Raw genomic sequence first — 14,487 nt, 5'->3', positions numbered from 1 at the left:
GCTGGCGTTTGACTTATTGCAAAAGCTGTCACAAGGCACAGAAGTATCTATTTCATGTAAGACTGGCTGCAGTCATGCTACGGGGAGTGAAGGTTTGGCTCTCTCCTCCTCCTCCTCGATAGCCACAGTTCTCAGGTCCAGCAGAACACGCCTCAGAACGGTTGACATAGGCTCGTACAGCTTGCTCCCCTCCTCTGAATTAATGTTGATCTGTTAAAATGCAAACGGATAAACCAAACTTGGTGAAAATGTCCACTTACAGTCAGTTTAAAAGACTTGAAATAAGTCCCAGATTAAAAAGGTTTAACATTTTCCTACCCAGGTGAAAGCCTTGATAGCTCTATTCAGAAAAGCATCTTCAACCTGCTCTGATATTTTCATCATATGAGCCATGCAGTTGAGTATGCACGTTACTGTTTCTTTAGGTGCCTAAAAAAGAAACAACACAAAAAGTGTTTAGATTAAAATACCTTTTTTCCACCCTGTTATATCAGAATACTTTTTGACCTGGCCGAGTGTGCTGAGGACAGCTTTTGCATCAACGACGTCTGGATTAAGGGTGTTGGCATCTTGGACGGAGATGATTGGCTCTTTAAGCTGCTCCAGCCATGCCCACATTATTCCGGTCAGGATGAACGGGTCACGCTCTGTGCACAGTCTCTCCCACGCACAGCCTTGATTCAGCTCCGCCTGGACACATTTCAGAGCTACCATCAGCCGTTGCAAGTTCAGTTCTGACACCTTAAAACTAGTTATTGTTCACATGAAGCAGGGGGTGGTATACAACATATTTTATTAAACAACTATCTAAATAACATAATAACAGTTTATGTCTGTATGGCTTCTATCAGCAACACTTTATAACATGCTATAACATATCGTCTATGATTTATTTCACATATTTTTTCACAATGTATAATTTTATTGTGAAGTGAAAGAAAAGGATACGTGTTTTTTTTATGGTCCCAAATTTACCTAAAAAGGGTGGAGTGCATGTTAGCCCTCTTTACTCTAATATGTACTTAAATAAAATCCAATGTAGGGCAGTCGAGTTCCTGCAGAAGTCCCCTAATTAGTAAATAAAGATCTCTGTCGAATGGAATTTCAGTATAAACACAGCCGTATATGTGAAGGCTTTGGATGTTCCCTGGAGAGGAGCACACCACGTAGATCAGGGACACAGTTGTGGGAAAGTCTATGCTTAAAACTTTTCCTTTTTGACAAAGCTTATAATTAGAGTGGCTTAGGTTACCCTGATCTACTTCTATAGTTATGCTGCTATAGGCTTAGGCTGCTGAAGGACACAAGGGTCTATTCTCACTCTGCTGAGTTCTACTGTTCTCCAATTTGCTTGATTGTTATTTCATCTTTTTCCTTTTTGTTCTCTGTCATTTTTTTTTCTCTTCATAGTAGGCACACCTTGTCTGGCGTTCTGTTAGCTGTGACATCATCCAGGGAAGACAGATCACCCGCTATTACCATAAAACGTAGAACAGATTCCTGGATCAATGTTTGCTTCTGTGCTTTTTCTGTATCTTATTGTGTTTCTGCTCTGTCTTCTCTAACCCCCAGTAGGTCGAGGCAGATGACCGTTCACACTGAGCCTGGTTCTGCTGGAGGTTTTTCCTTCCTGTTAAATGGGAGTTTTTCTTTCCACTGTCGCTTCATGCTTGCTCAGTATGAGGGATTGCTGCAAAACCATCGACAATGCAGATGACTCTCACTGTGGCTCTACGCTCTTTCAGGAGGAGTGAATGCTGCTTAATAAGACCTGATTCAATCTGCTGAGTTTCCTTAGATAGGAAACTTTTTGACCAATCTGTATAATCTGATCCAATCTGTATAATATGATTGAATTTGACTTTGGAAAGTGCCTTGAGATGACATGTATCATGAATTGACGTTTTATTTTTATAAATAAAATTTTATTGAATTGAATTGAAAGTATTAAAGCAGGATTAGGTTATGAAACAATATGTTGAGCTTTAAACATCTGACTGAGCACTGCTCAGTCACCCATCTGACAATGGCAAGAGCTAGAGAGATCCAGAACTCAGGTGGGAGAAACCTTACTGTGGTCCTATAAATCATGCACTGACAAATCTGGCCTTTAAGAAACAGTGGCAAGAGGAAAACTACTCTTGGAAGACAACTTAAAAAAGCTCTGTTGTTTGCAGTTTGCTACATGAGATGTAGTAAAGCATGTGGCAAAAGGTGCTCTGGTCAGATTAGTGAAGCCCAATCCCAGTCCAGACCTAAATCTCATTGAGAACTGTGACAAGAGACAATGACTGACGTTCACAGATGCTCCCAATCCAATCTGACTGAGCTAGAACTAGTTTGCAAAAGAGGAATGGGCAGCAGTTTCTCTCTAGATATGAAAACCTCATGCACATTCCCCCAAAAGACCTGCCGCTATAACTGCAGTTAAATTACTGACTCAGACGCCGGTTCTGAATGTAAATATACAGTGATTTAAATTGAAGTCTGTGATCACCATTTGATAAAATGTGGAAAAGCATGGGTTAGAACTAGTGTTGCACCGATACTGGTACCAGTATCGGACGGGGCCCCAATCCAGAACTAAAATGGTGGCATCAGTATCGGCGAGTACCAACAAATAGGGCACCGATACCATTTAGATGTTTGTATGTCACTTGAACGCAGCCTTCTCTCTCCCGACTAGTATTATACATGTTATATAAGTTCATGAAAGTTGCACTATTTTGGCATTTGAGAGCCAAAACTCAGGGTTTAAAAGATATTATTCAATTATTAATGTAATTGTACAGTCTTACTGTTGTGCTAATATTATACATGTTATAATTTCATGAATGTTGCAATATTTTGGCCTTTAAGAGCCAAATGTTTATTCAACTAATGTCACCCATTCCAGGTAGGCAACAAAGTTTTACTACCCTAAGTGGTATGCAGTTCTTCATACATACACACACACATCAATTTCACACAGTTGGTATCGATGTGGTATCTATCGTCCAATACTGCACAGCCAGGTATCGGGGCCAAAAATGACATTGGCGCAACACTAGTTAGAACTACCTTTGCAATAACACTGCTTCTGTATATTGACCAAACATCCACGCAGTGAGTTGGTTACCTGCCATGCCAGTACTTTGGTCTTGTGCTCTTCTTCCCCATCAACAAAAAGGTCCACTGCGAGTGCCTGGGCCACCAGCATCCTCCTGGCTTCCAGAGACAGCTCAGACTGCAGGGTGATGTAGGGAACCTCTGATTGCTCGTTTTCCTTATCTTGAGACTTTACCCCATTCATCGCCAGCTCTTCTCTCTGCTCTGTCTTCCACCTGGTCAGCATGCTACCTTTTTTGGTTGGTTTGTCATTTCCCACTGATTCGCTGCGATGGATGGTTTTCGTTTTCAGTTTCTTCACTATGATAGTTCCATCTTTCTGGCTTTGCTCATTCTTGATTTGCCACAGCGAGCCTGCCAAGCGGTTAGAGACATCTGACGCGTTGATGTTCTGGCCTTGACCCTGGGATGAGGGGAGAGCGCTGTCCGATTTGGAGACGGAGGTCAGAGATTGTGTGAGAAGGTTTAGCTGTGAGCCCAGCCGTCTCAAGTCAGACTCGCTGTAGCTCAGACTTTTGCGGTGGTAGAAGATGGCAGGCTCATTGTAATGCCTGGGTAAGGTGGGGGAACCGGGTAAGCGGGGCTCCTTTGCAAATGTTTCAGGCCCCATATTCTCAATGAGACTGAGAGTCGTTTCAATTTCCTGAATATCAGGGGCTTCAAGGATGTCTTCCTCAATCACCTGCCGGTTCTCTGCTATGTCCACCAAGAGTTTGCAAACTAGATGAATGATCTTGGGTAGGTGCCTCAGTTCCTTTCTCTCAACGCCATGCAGGACGTGTCTCTGACGGTTAAGATACTGGGCAAGGGTTACGGAGTGGACCTTAGGCTTGGAGCAGGAGAAAACACTTCTTAAAGGGACAAGAAACTGGACAAACTCTCTGATGCATCGCAGCTGACCCCGGGTTTGGATGGAATTGGGCCGTTTGGCACGGACGTATAAAATAGCTTGGTTTGCAGTCATCCTGGTGGTATAGGTCAAGAAACACGCCAAGAGCACACCTAGAATGAGTTCAGAAAAAACTTTAGCACAGCGCCTCGATGTGCAGTTGGAAGATCAGCGTTTGAAACGCCGTTCCACAAAGCTACCTGTTCTGCCGAGTCCGGCATGACAGTGGACCGCTACCTTTCCCTCCTGCAGGGCAAAGGCCATCACCTTCACCATGTCCAGAATGGTGGAGAGGTTGCTCACTCCGTAGTCACTCCAGCCAAAATTATAGAAATAAACTGAAATGATAACATGCATTATCCATTTTAATCCTATACATTCATGACTAAAAATACAGATGATGCATTCTGGCCTACATGCTTCCTCTATTCAGGTATTTAGCAACCACAACTTCAAACCTTTAATTCTGGACTTTTTAACTTGGTCTGTCAAAGGCATAGAAAATATTGCGGTAATAATAATTGTTTACAATGTGACTTCAGACAGGCTTTAAGTTTCCTATCCCTAGTGCTTCATTCAACTACTATTCCCAAATCTTCTCCTTCAGACACTATTTGACAGTCTTCTCACAGCTAAGCCTAAGCAGAGAGGGAGTGTTTCTCAGACTAACAATAGCACATTGCCACCCCATACACCAACAGCGCTAAACTAATCATAAATTATCTAGAATCTATCCTCCAACTGCCTTGACAGCCTTGTACACATGTTGGTCTTATCTGAATTAACAAAAGTTTGGACAGAAACATTTGATCACATTCAAAGGACCTACAGTGGTGCACACACATCCTGTCTTCTGTTTTCCAGCATCCTGTTAAACAGCATAAGCACATCACTCTATGGCTTTCTCAATCAATCAATCAATCAATCAATCAATCAATTTTATTTGTCAACTGCAATTTTCATTGCAATCAAAAGTTCAGTTTCAGTACAACCGTCCATCACATTTTGGGGGAACGATTGACTGGGGCCTTGCATTGCCAAGGAAACGCAGCCAGTTGGCCGCTGCTAATCAGCGCAGCCGTCAAGGCTGCATTCCTGCAAACTGCCTCAGACCCCATTTGCATGGAGTCCACAGGCGCCGCTCCTTCTACGTCCTACTGACTAGGTGACCAACTCTGCTTAAGTCTCACATCTATGAAACTCCAGCCCTGCGTCCTGATTGGCTGGACAATAAAATTGGTTGAAGAAATCACTCTCTATGGAAGAGGTCCCAGATGGATGTGAGTGAAGCTAGGCGTAACTAAGCAGAACAAAATTCAGCTGGCTAGGGTCAGGTTAGTAGAACAGGGGTCTCCAAACTTTTCAGCCCTGATAGCTACTTTTACTGAATGAAAGTGGCAGAGAGCTACAATGTTTTGTAACATTCGTCTGACGCTTAGCGTATTTTAAAGGAGCTATAAGTACGATATTTACTGTAAAATCAACCTAAATCCTTTTCATATGTCACCCAGGATGGAAGTAACATTCCTTTTAAACAATCGGTCCTCTCCATCAACAATGTCTCAGTCAAGTCTTTCTCCTTTTAAACCTAGTGGTACGGTCCAGAGCTACTTTGGTTTAGAGCATAGCCCATGATTACTTCCTGGTTCCAGAGCCAATCATATGAGAATTCCCAGGGTTCCCAAAACATAGCGAAGCATTTGGTATTTTATGTTGGCAAAAGAGCAGCAGCCTGCAAACGTGGAAGCCAGTAAGACAATCAGACCAGAAATGGAAGAGAATACAGCATTATATACCTGTCCTGTGGAAGTAAAAGTTCTGTGGACTGTCTGGTAAATGCGGGTCTCAGTGAATGGCATTGCGTGTGTGTTGTTCCGATTTAAACAACTAGGTGACATTATTACTTATTGTTCCATTAATGTAAAGAAAATAAACATTTATCCGTGTACTTTGAAAGTGGTGGAGAGCGGTAAATAGTTCACAAGCTACTGGTCGGAGACCCCTGCAGTAGAGTTTCTATTGTGTTCATCAGAGAGACAGCCTGAGGGAGGAAACTGCCTTTGTGGCAGCTAGATTTAGCTAATAGCGCTCCGTGGCTCTGACCTGAGGGTAAAAGTCTAAACAGTTTGTGTGCAGGATGTGTGGGATCTGCAGAGGTATCGGCAGCCTCTTTCCTGACGCTGGACTGGTACAAGTCCTGGGTGGCGGGAATGTCAGCCCTATTGACCTTCTCTGCAGACCAAATTGTTCCTTGCACTCTGGACCTGTCCTGTTTTGTGGATGAACCCAAGCACACAGTGATGGATGAACACAGGACATACATAATGATAACAGTGTAGAAGAGGTTCAGCAGCTCCAATGGAAGGTTGTACTTCTTGAATCGCTGCAGGAAGTACAGTTTCTAGTCGGCCTTCTTCTGAACAGTATCTGGAGACCATCTCAGGTCCTGAGAAAGGGTGGTCCCTAGGAACCAGAAGTGATCCAAAGCAGACACAGCGTTGTTGAGAATTCTGAGCGGATGCAGCAAGGGGGAAGTTTTCTGAAAGTCCTCCACCTTCTCCACATTCTTGACCAGATTAAGCTCCAGTTGGTTCTGACAGCACCAGTGGACCAGCCAATCCATTTGCTGTCTATATGCGGACTTGTCCAGAATCAGACTAATGACAGTGGAAACATCAGGAGTTTCACGGACAGGTCTAACGAGGTGCAGTCATGAACGTACAGGGAGAAGAGGAGTGGGGAGAGAACACACCCCTCGGGGGGCACCTGTGCTGATGGTTCTTTTAGGCCTCACCTTTTGCTGCCGGTCAGTCAGGAAGCTGGTGATAAGAAGCTGACAGACAATTGGAGTCCGGTACTGTAAGCCGGGTGAGCTTATACTATAAAGCCTGATATTAGGTTGATGGTACCACAGGTGAGGGACAGGATGGAATTTTGTATTGTGTTTTGGTCTTACTGAAAATGGTCACTGTTTTTCAATGACTTGCTCTAGATATTAAGAAAAACTGCTGCAAAGGCACGTACTGTTGTTTTCCATGAAAACCTCAGGGCGGTATGAGAATCCGCTTTCTGGCTCCAGAGGCTTTCCACAGCTCGCATGTTCTCCAGGTAACTGTAGGTTAATCACTGTTCTGATGCCATTCCTTCAACACAAGAACAATAACAGAGCAGAAAACGGGTCACTGTTCTCATTCCCTTCAAGCTTTATTAAAAAAAAAATGTCTTAAACTGATCACTGTAAAGCAGTGATGTGGATACCTTATAAACTGATCAATAACGTTGTACTTCTGAATGATCTCTGTTGAAGGTCTGGACATAGCAAGAAGATGGTCAGTGACCCTAAAAAAGTAAAGCAGTAAAAGTCAGCAACTGTATGTACAGTATACATGAACTGTACATATGTACAGTGTACATGAATTAAAACCTGTGATTTGAAAAATATATTTTTAAATCACAGTGCTGTGAAAAAGTATTTGCCTCCCCAGATTTAGCTTTTTTCACACACTCAAATGTTTCATCTCATCCAGCAAATACTAATATAGGACAAAGATTACCAGAGTTAATATTAAACACGGTTAGATTGATGACTGGAGTCGTCTTTGCAAAATTGTTTTAAATCAGCCATTCTGGAGAAGCTGTTCAAAGACAATCCAAGAATCTTAATTGGATTTAAATTCAGACTTTGACTAGATCAGCCTAAAACTTTCATTTTGGCCTTTTTATTTTTGTTTTATCCATTCAGAGGTAGATTTGATTTGGGCTTTTGATCACTGTCCTGCTGCTTAACCCCAGTGGGCCGTAACTCAGAGGCCCACTCTGAGTCTTTTTAACCCTTAAATACATATTGTTGTGTACTTGGAGTCTCCATGAGTGCAGACATTTTGAATCCGGTTTCTCCAGGTGCTGCACAGACATCTTAATATTCAGTTTGGGGCATAGTTTTCAAGCCATTCAATTTTCTCTGTTTTCTATTAGATTTTTTTTTTTTTACAGTTACATCACAATATTTGCTGCAGAGCTGCTAGACAAAGTCAAGGACTTCCAGCTTACCAATATTGCATTTAAATTTTCTGCCACCATGCTGTAGTACAAGCTCAAGGATGCCAAAGCTACAAGTGGACAAGTGAAAATAATTCTTGTCTTGGGTGCATTAACCCACACGATTCATTACACAATCCCCATCAAACTACTAAAATGGTCAAAGGGAGTGGTGTAGAATGCTCTGGGACCTGGAGGGAGGTGGGATGTGAACATTTAAAGAGACCAAAACGAGTTGCTCTCAGACACACCTCAACACAGGGGTAGAAGACGATTGTGGGGCAACACTAATGAGGAATTCAGACCAAAGCGTTGCAGTTCCACTTTATACAGACCACAACTAAATTATTTAAACGTGAAAAGGAGGCATTAATAAGCACTATATGTCCCCTTTAAGGTCACAAACTGATGGCTGTACATAGATTCTCCTCTAGGAATCTGTGGTCGAGAGCAGATTTCATTGCTTCCTGTTTACAGCAGGTCACTCATCTGCTGCAGCAGCAAAAAAACACCCTGTGATCATTAGATTTCAGCCACCAGGTCTGACTGTAGGGATGAAAGTGCTGTTAGTTTTACAACAGTGGTGACAGGACCCTCACCTTCCAAAAAATCTGGATTTCATCTGATTAGTTTACAAACTATGTTCCCAAAAGTCTCATGAATCATCAAGATGTTTTTGGCAAAAGTGAGAAAGGCCTCTGTGGGGTTCTATCAGTCATGAGTGCTTTTCACTTAGGACCTCTTCCATGTTTTGTTTAGTTTTTTCCAGTTTCTCATTTTTTAATCACGAACACTGAACTTAACTGAGGTGACATCTGCAGTGCCGCAGACGTTGTTCTGTATAATTTTGTGATCTCCTGAGCAAGAAATTGATTGCCCTACTGAAATAAATCTGGGCGGGTTTCCCCGACTGGGAAAGTTGGCCCCTGTTCTAAGTTTGCATAGTTGTAGAGTGGAATTCCTTTAGGTTGAGAAACAATGTTTTTGATTTTTAGAGCTTTTAACCTACTTTGTGTTGTCACACAGGTTCTACAAGATTAAAAGATTCCTTGATTTTGCAGGTCTGGGATTAATAAAGCCTGTAAATAAATTACAGGGTCAGTTTTGGATTGGAAAGCTGAACTGTCTTTTAAAATGATTTTTTGTATTTACCCAGGATATCTTTGATTTTAAAATGAGTTTGGAGATTTGAAATATATAAGTGTGAAAAACAAAACAAAAAGGAAGGAAATCTAAAAGGGAGCAAACACTTTTTGATGGTACTGTAAGTCATAACATATGTGTACCAGGATGAATAGAGGCCTTTTATCGCTTGCTGCTCCTCACTCCAGTAGTTTGGGTTGTCATACTTGCAATCTTCTCCTCCACAGCCGATTGAGCATTGCATATGTTCGGGGATGATGTATCGTATAGCTTCTCCAACAATTGTGTATTTTGCTCTGGGCGCTTTTACTATCAGGGTGGAAGAAAGAAACAAGAATCTATTACACAAAAGGTTTACACCAAAGTTTTAGATCAAAAGTCACTGTACGTGTAACATTTTATCAGGACAATTTGATCCTTATAACTAAAATATTTGAATCCGTGGTGCTTTAGAAACCCTCAACTGTTGGCAATTGTGTGAATTGTTTGTGCAGAAAATAAGAAAAAAAATACCTGTGACATAGAGATAATGAGCAACAACAGCCAAAAATATATTCTGTCTATCCACATTGATCTTTGCTTCATTCAACATTTTGAGAAGCCACAGTCAGAACTGAATTGATGAATGACTGAACTAGGAATTCAGATCTCGGCTCTGGTAATAATGACTTAACTAACTTAACAGAGATCCAGTTGCAAGTTCAAAAAACAGTTGGGATTTATTATTTATATGTTCAGATACTGGGGAGACTACTCTTAGTCATACAAGCTAACAAAAAAAGGGTTTCTCTGCATTAAACTTTTAAAGCTGAGAGATTTCATTCAACAAAAATGGTTGCAAATCCACCTCAGTACTGCAGGCATTAAATCCAAGACAGAGGTGGTTTGGCTAAGAGAGACACCTCTGATTTTCCATCTAGAAATTCTGACTTTACAAAACCTTTCTGTTAGTCCTTTGTTTTAAAACGTAAGACAAAAAGCTAAAACAAAAAGAAAAGAAAAAAGAACAAAACCAGTATGGTTGTACCAGTGTCTGAAAGGCTCTGTCATGGTAGCAAAACTTGGAAAAAAAACATGTATTGGCAAAGGTAATACTTGTTTTAAAAGAGTTTTAGCACCACTGATATCAACAGGTACAAAATCTACATCGTTTTATAATGCCTAAATAATTAAGGTCATCAGAGGTGTGGGCTCGCTAATCCTTGCTTTGGCCCTGCAAGCTCATCATCAGGGCATTACAACAAAAATAGCTAGAGATGTTCTAATCAAGCTTTTAGTAGCTGACACAGATTTCTGGATTGGTTTGTAGTTTAAAGAGACTATTCTAATTTTAGCCTTTTTTCAAGGAGTATAAATATTTGCATAAACTTTTTTTATCAAGCAACTGAAAGCAACAAACATCGTCAGCTTGAATGATAGAGGTAAAAGAGAATTGCAGGAATTGCAAATTTAAGCCTCCAAACATTTGTCCCAACCTCCTTATTTATTTATTTTTTTTTTAAGGATTTTTTTTTTTTTTTTTTTACAAAAATCAAGCCAAAGAGGATCAAGGAATGTTTGTGGGTGTATTCATAGCCTGAAAATAATCATTCAATTCAAATCAGTTTATCCATATGGAGCCCATTCACAAGACAGAAAACAAAACCATAATTTTATAAATGTGGGAGTTTTAAGTCTTGAATCAAAAAAATGTATTCAGATTTTTCTTTGTTTTACCTTTACATCAGTGGTCAGAACCAAACAAATGCAAACGGGGTGACTGAGAGTACTGGCCTACTGAGTGGTGCATCTCAAAAGGTAACTGCTCTTCTGGTATATTTTTATAAAACTTGATTATCCTTACTGTATTCCATCAGAGATCCCCCTCCTAGTCCTACAGGGAACGCCATGAGTACATTCACTCAGGGTGATGGTCATAGCAGGGCCTGGACAACCAAACACACTTTGTTATATCGTTTCACACGTTGTCTGACTTACTCCCAAATGATGCTGTTAAACCAGTTACCTGCAGTGTTACCCTGGTGACTAAAATGCAGTGCTAAATTTGAAGAACATCAGTATCTAGTTGTTACGAGGAACACGTTCGTCATTGGTTTTAAACTGAAAAAATGGCCAGATAAACGCAGCACACGTCACAGTCAAAGATTACCACCGCAGAACTGTAAAGATCACATGTAAAACAAACTCAAGAGATTTCCAGTTTAAGTTGATTTTATCTGTCATCTTTACTATATAAATTCATCAGCACTCGAAAAGCTGGAAAAAAAAACATTCAAACATTTGCTCCCATTTAAAGTGTTACACGACAGATAAAAAAAAATACAAGAAATGGTATGATGTATATAATTATAGGGAAGTCGTACCTTTAGAAGTGGAGAGGAGCTGCCGGTGGCTCCAACCTCAGAAGGGAAAAGGTCCACTCCTGCAGTTGTCGACATTTCTGACATCACTCTCCAGACCTCTGACGTTGTCGTTCCCTCTCCGCTCTTTGAGAAGCCAATCCTGTGGCCTGATTGCCGTCAGATTATCTCCATGTCCTGAGTCTGAGCGGCCCAAGCCGAGCGATGGATTCTGATGGAGACTCCTCTGTGAGAAGCCATGACAGATCAAGAGATCGAATCAGCTGCAGAGTGCAAAGAGACTGCAGAGAAGTTGTCTGTTTGGTTTAGTGCGTTATGCACAGGTTCTCTGTGTGTAACTCTGACCCTCTCAGGACATTCTGAACCTATTTCTTACTCCTCCCAGATTAGACCACTAATCTTATTAGGTCCAGCTAAATCGCAAAGTTCCCACTCCTCCAGAAAAAAATGCCACAATGACACTCCTGATGGTCCACCACATAATAGGACTTGTTGAGATGTATCCCCAACATTTATCATGTAACCTGGCTAAATGTTAAACATATTAGATTCTCTATAATTGGATAATTTAATCTGACAAATACGTATCATGAATTCAAAGTAGAAACTAAGGTATATATGGTGGAGAGGTTGAAGAATTTCTTATGTCAGCACATTGAAGCTGACCTACCACTGTTTTGCAAATTATGTCACCCTAGTAATGTAGCCCATAGATAAAATCTCATTAGCTTATCTTTCACCTTACTAATGCAGGTTGGCTTCAGGTGAGCACAGGGAGATCAGTCGACTGTGTAGAGCCTTTTGAGACCTAGAAGCCAGTAAAATTCATGCACATTCAAAACTGCGCTGGACACTTTATAGTAATCAGAAAAACATGAAATCTAATATCTGCACTTTAATCTAAGCAGAGATGATAGCAATCATACTGGCCTTGCATCGGGTAGAGGAGGCTTAACCCAGTAAAGCAGTACACTGCAAACACTGACCTAAAAATAAGTAAAATGTTCTTAAAATTTGGGTTTTTCTCCTTGATTTGAGCAGGTAAATGATATTATCTGTCAATGGATTTTGACCCCTAAAATAAGATAATTAGACATCCTGCACTTGAAATAAGATGATGGAGATGAGTTGTTCCTATTTTAAGTGCAAAAATCTTATTCCATTAGCAGATAGTCTTATTTACCTGCTCAAATCAAGGACAGATACACTAATTTTAAGAAAATTTCGCTTATTTTTAGTTGCGTTTTTGCTGTGTAATATGGTCAGACTCAATGTCTCGCCTACCCAGCATTCATGGTAGAACATCAGCAAGACTACAAGACCTTGTAGATGTTAAATATAATATAAATCAACAAAAATATACGTATATATACAATTCACATGGTTTGCACATAGGAGGGATGAGGGTTATGAACGCGTGGATAGGACACGCTCCCTCCTACAAAAGGAGGGAGCAAGAAGATGCAGCGTGATGAAGAGGCAAGAGAGTATGGGTAGCACGACTGAGAAATGGGCACAAAAGTCTAAATAGTGATTTAAATAGGGAAAATCCATCAGGGATCTGTGCATAATGTGGAGAAATAGAAAGTATTGAGCATGTTTTGGTCGAAGGTAGAAAGTATGCGAGAAGGAGAGGAAATGAGAAGGGAAATAAGACTTTCAATAACTATGAGTGATATAAGTAAGCCTGAGTGACATTATATAGTTAAAGCAATAGTTAAGTGTTTAAAGGACATAAAATTAGCTGAAATTTTTATTTTTTAATTAAATGGAAGTTAGAATAAATCCTTTATATTTAGTGGAGCACACCTCTGTTCGGCAAATGTGTAATACACAGCGATTGCACACCACCACAAGATTTTACAAAATAAGAAGGAGTTCCAGATTTAAATATTATGAAAAATAAAATAATAACAGATACATTAGTAGTGTATACAGAAGAATTAATGGCAATTTTGATGGCTTTAGAATGGATCAAATAAGTTAGAGAAAAGAAGCTTAAAATTTGTTCAGGCTCAAAAATAAAATAATAACAGATACATTAGTGGTGTATACAGGATAATTAATGGCAATTTTTATGGCTTTAGAATGGATCAAATAAGTTAGAGAAAAGAAGCTTAAAATTTGTTCAGGCTCAAGTAGTGCATTAACAACTATTCAGGAAATAAATTCAGAATCAAGACAAGATATTATATTGGATATATCTCACTTAATCTTTAGGATTAAAAAGTATGGATCACAGCTAGTATGGATTCCTGCCCATATTTGAGTCATAGGAAATTAATTGGCTGACAAAAAAAGAATATTGTGGATTTGAATATTAAAATAAGTAAAAATGAGGTTAAGAGTATAATTAAATTATACATTAAGAAGAAATTGAAATAATAATTGGACATACAGGAATAAATAGTGCTCTTAAAATAATCAATAAACATAGCACAGCTTGTTGTATTCGTTGTGGACAAACAGAAACAGAATGTAATAAATATACGTTATGACAGAAAAATATTAATTAGAAATCTAACTAAGAAGAAGACAATAAGGTAATTACTTCAAAGATGATCTGGGGTGTAGTTTTTAGCAGTTTTAAGTTTTTTTTTAAGAAGAGTAAGTTGAGAACATCTGGTCCATACTCCAATCTAGAAGGTGGCGGTAATACACCTTAAGATGTTTGCCAAACGCCATAAATATACAAGGAGAAGAAGAAGAAACGTTACGCACCAAAAATGGACGCGCGCATGATGTTAGACCTGAAAGAGGCTGAGTTGCTGTGTTTACGGCAGTTTATCAGAAATAAACGACGTAGAATAAGTTTGATGCGCCCCTCTCCAGGTATTGTGTATAAATGTGGAACCCTATGGAATTGATGCACGTTGGTAATTAGGAAATACATTTTGGTGGTTGGAAAAGATTTATAAATAGCTTCTCGATTCTGTTTTTTTTTTTTTT

At 39.9% G+C, this 14,487-nt stretch overlaps 1 protein-coding gene across 1 annotated transcript; it reads right to left on the bottom strand.

Moving 5' to 3' along the window:
* Window positions 1-37: 37 nt before the first annotated feature.
* On the bottom strand, window positions 38-14,135 carry ptpdc1b (protein tyrosine phosphatase domain containing 1b). Its single transcript, XM_036139230.1, has 11 exons — window positions 14,090-14,135; window positions 11,542-11,764; window positions 11,022-11,103; window positions 9,322-9,487; window positions 7,256-7,336; window positions 7,022-7,140; window positions 4,198-4,335; window positions 3,119-4,110; window positions 508-690; window positions 319-429; window positions 38-210 (listed from the first exon to the last, which is right to left on the bottom strand). The coding sequence occupies exons 3-11, from the start codon at window positions 11,065-11,067 to the stop codon at window positions 73-75; spliced, it is 1,974 nt and encodes a 657-aa protein (XP_035995123.1). The 5' UTR covers window positions 11,068-11,103; window positions 11,542-11,764; window positions 14,090-14,135; the 3' UTR covers window positions 38-72.
* Window positions 14,136-14,487: the final 352 nt, after the last annotated feature.

The sequence above is a fragment of the Fundulus heteroclitus genome, chromosome 1 (genome assembly GCF_011125445.2).
Source record: "Fundulus heteroclitus isolate FHET01 chromosome 1, MU-UCD_Fhet_4.1, whole genome shotgun sequence".
Lineage (NCBI taxonomy): Eukaryota > Metazoa > Chordata > Actinopteri > Cyprinodontiformes > Fundulidae > Fundulus > Fundulus heteroclitus.
Note: the sequence above shows the minus strand (reverse complement) of the source record. Positions and strands in the feature narration are given on the sequence as shown.

Coding starts and splice junctions, on each gene's coding strand:
- ptpdc1b (XM_036139230.1), bottom strand. CDS start 11,067: ATGGCGTTCCCTGTAGGACTAGGAGGGGGATCTCTGATGGAATACA. Junction 430..507: donor TCCTCAGCACACTCGGCCAG/GTCAAAAAGTAT, acceptor TTTCTTTTTTAG/GCACCTAAAGAAACAGTAAC. Junction 211..318: donor CTATCAAGGCTTTCACCTGG/GTAGGAAAATGT, acceptor GCATTTTAACAG/ATCAACATTAATTCAGAGGA.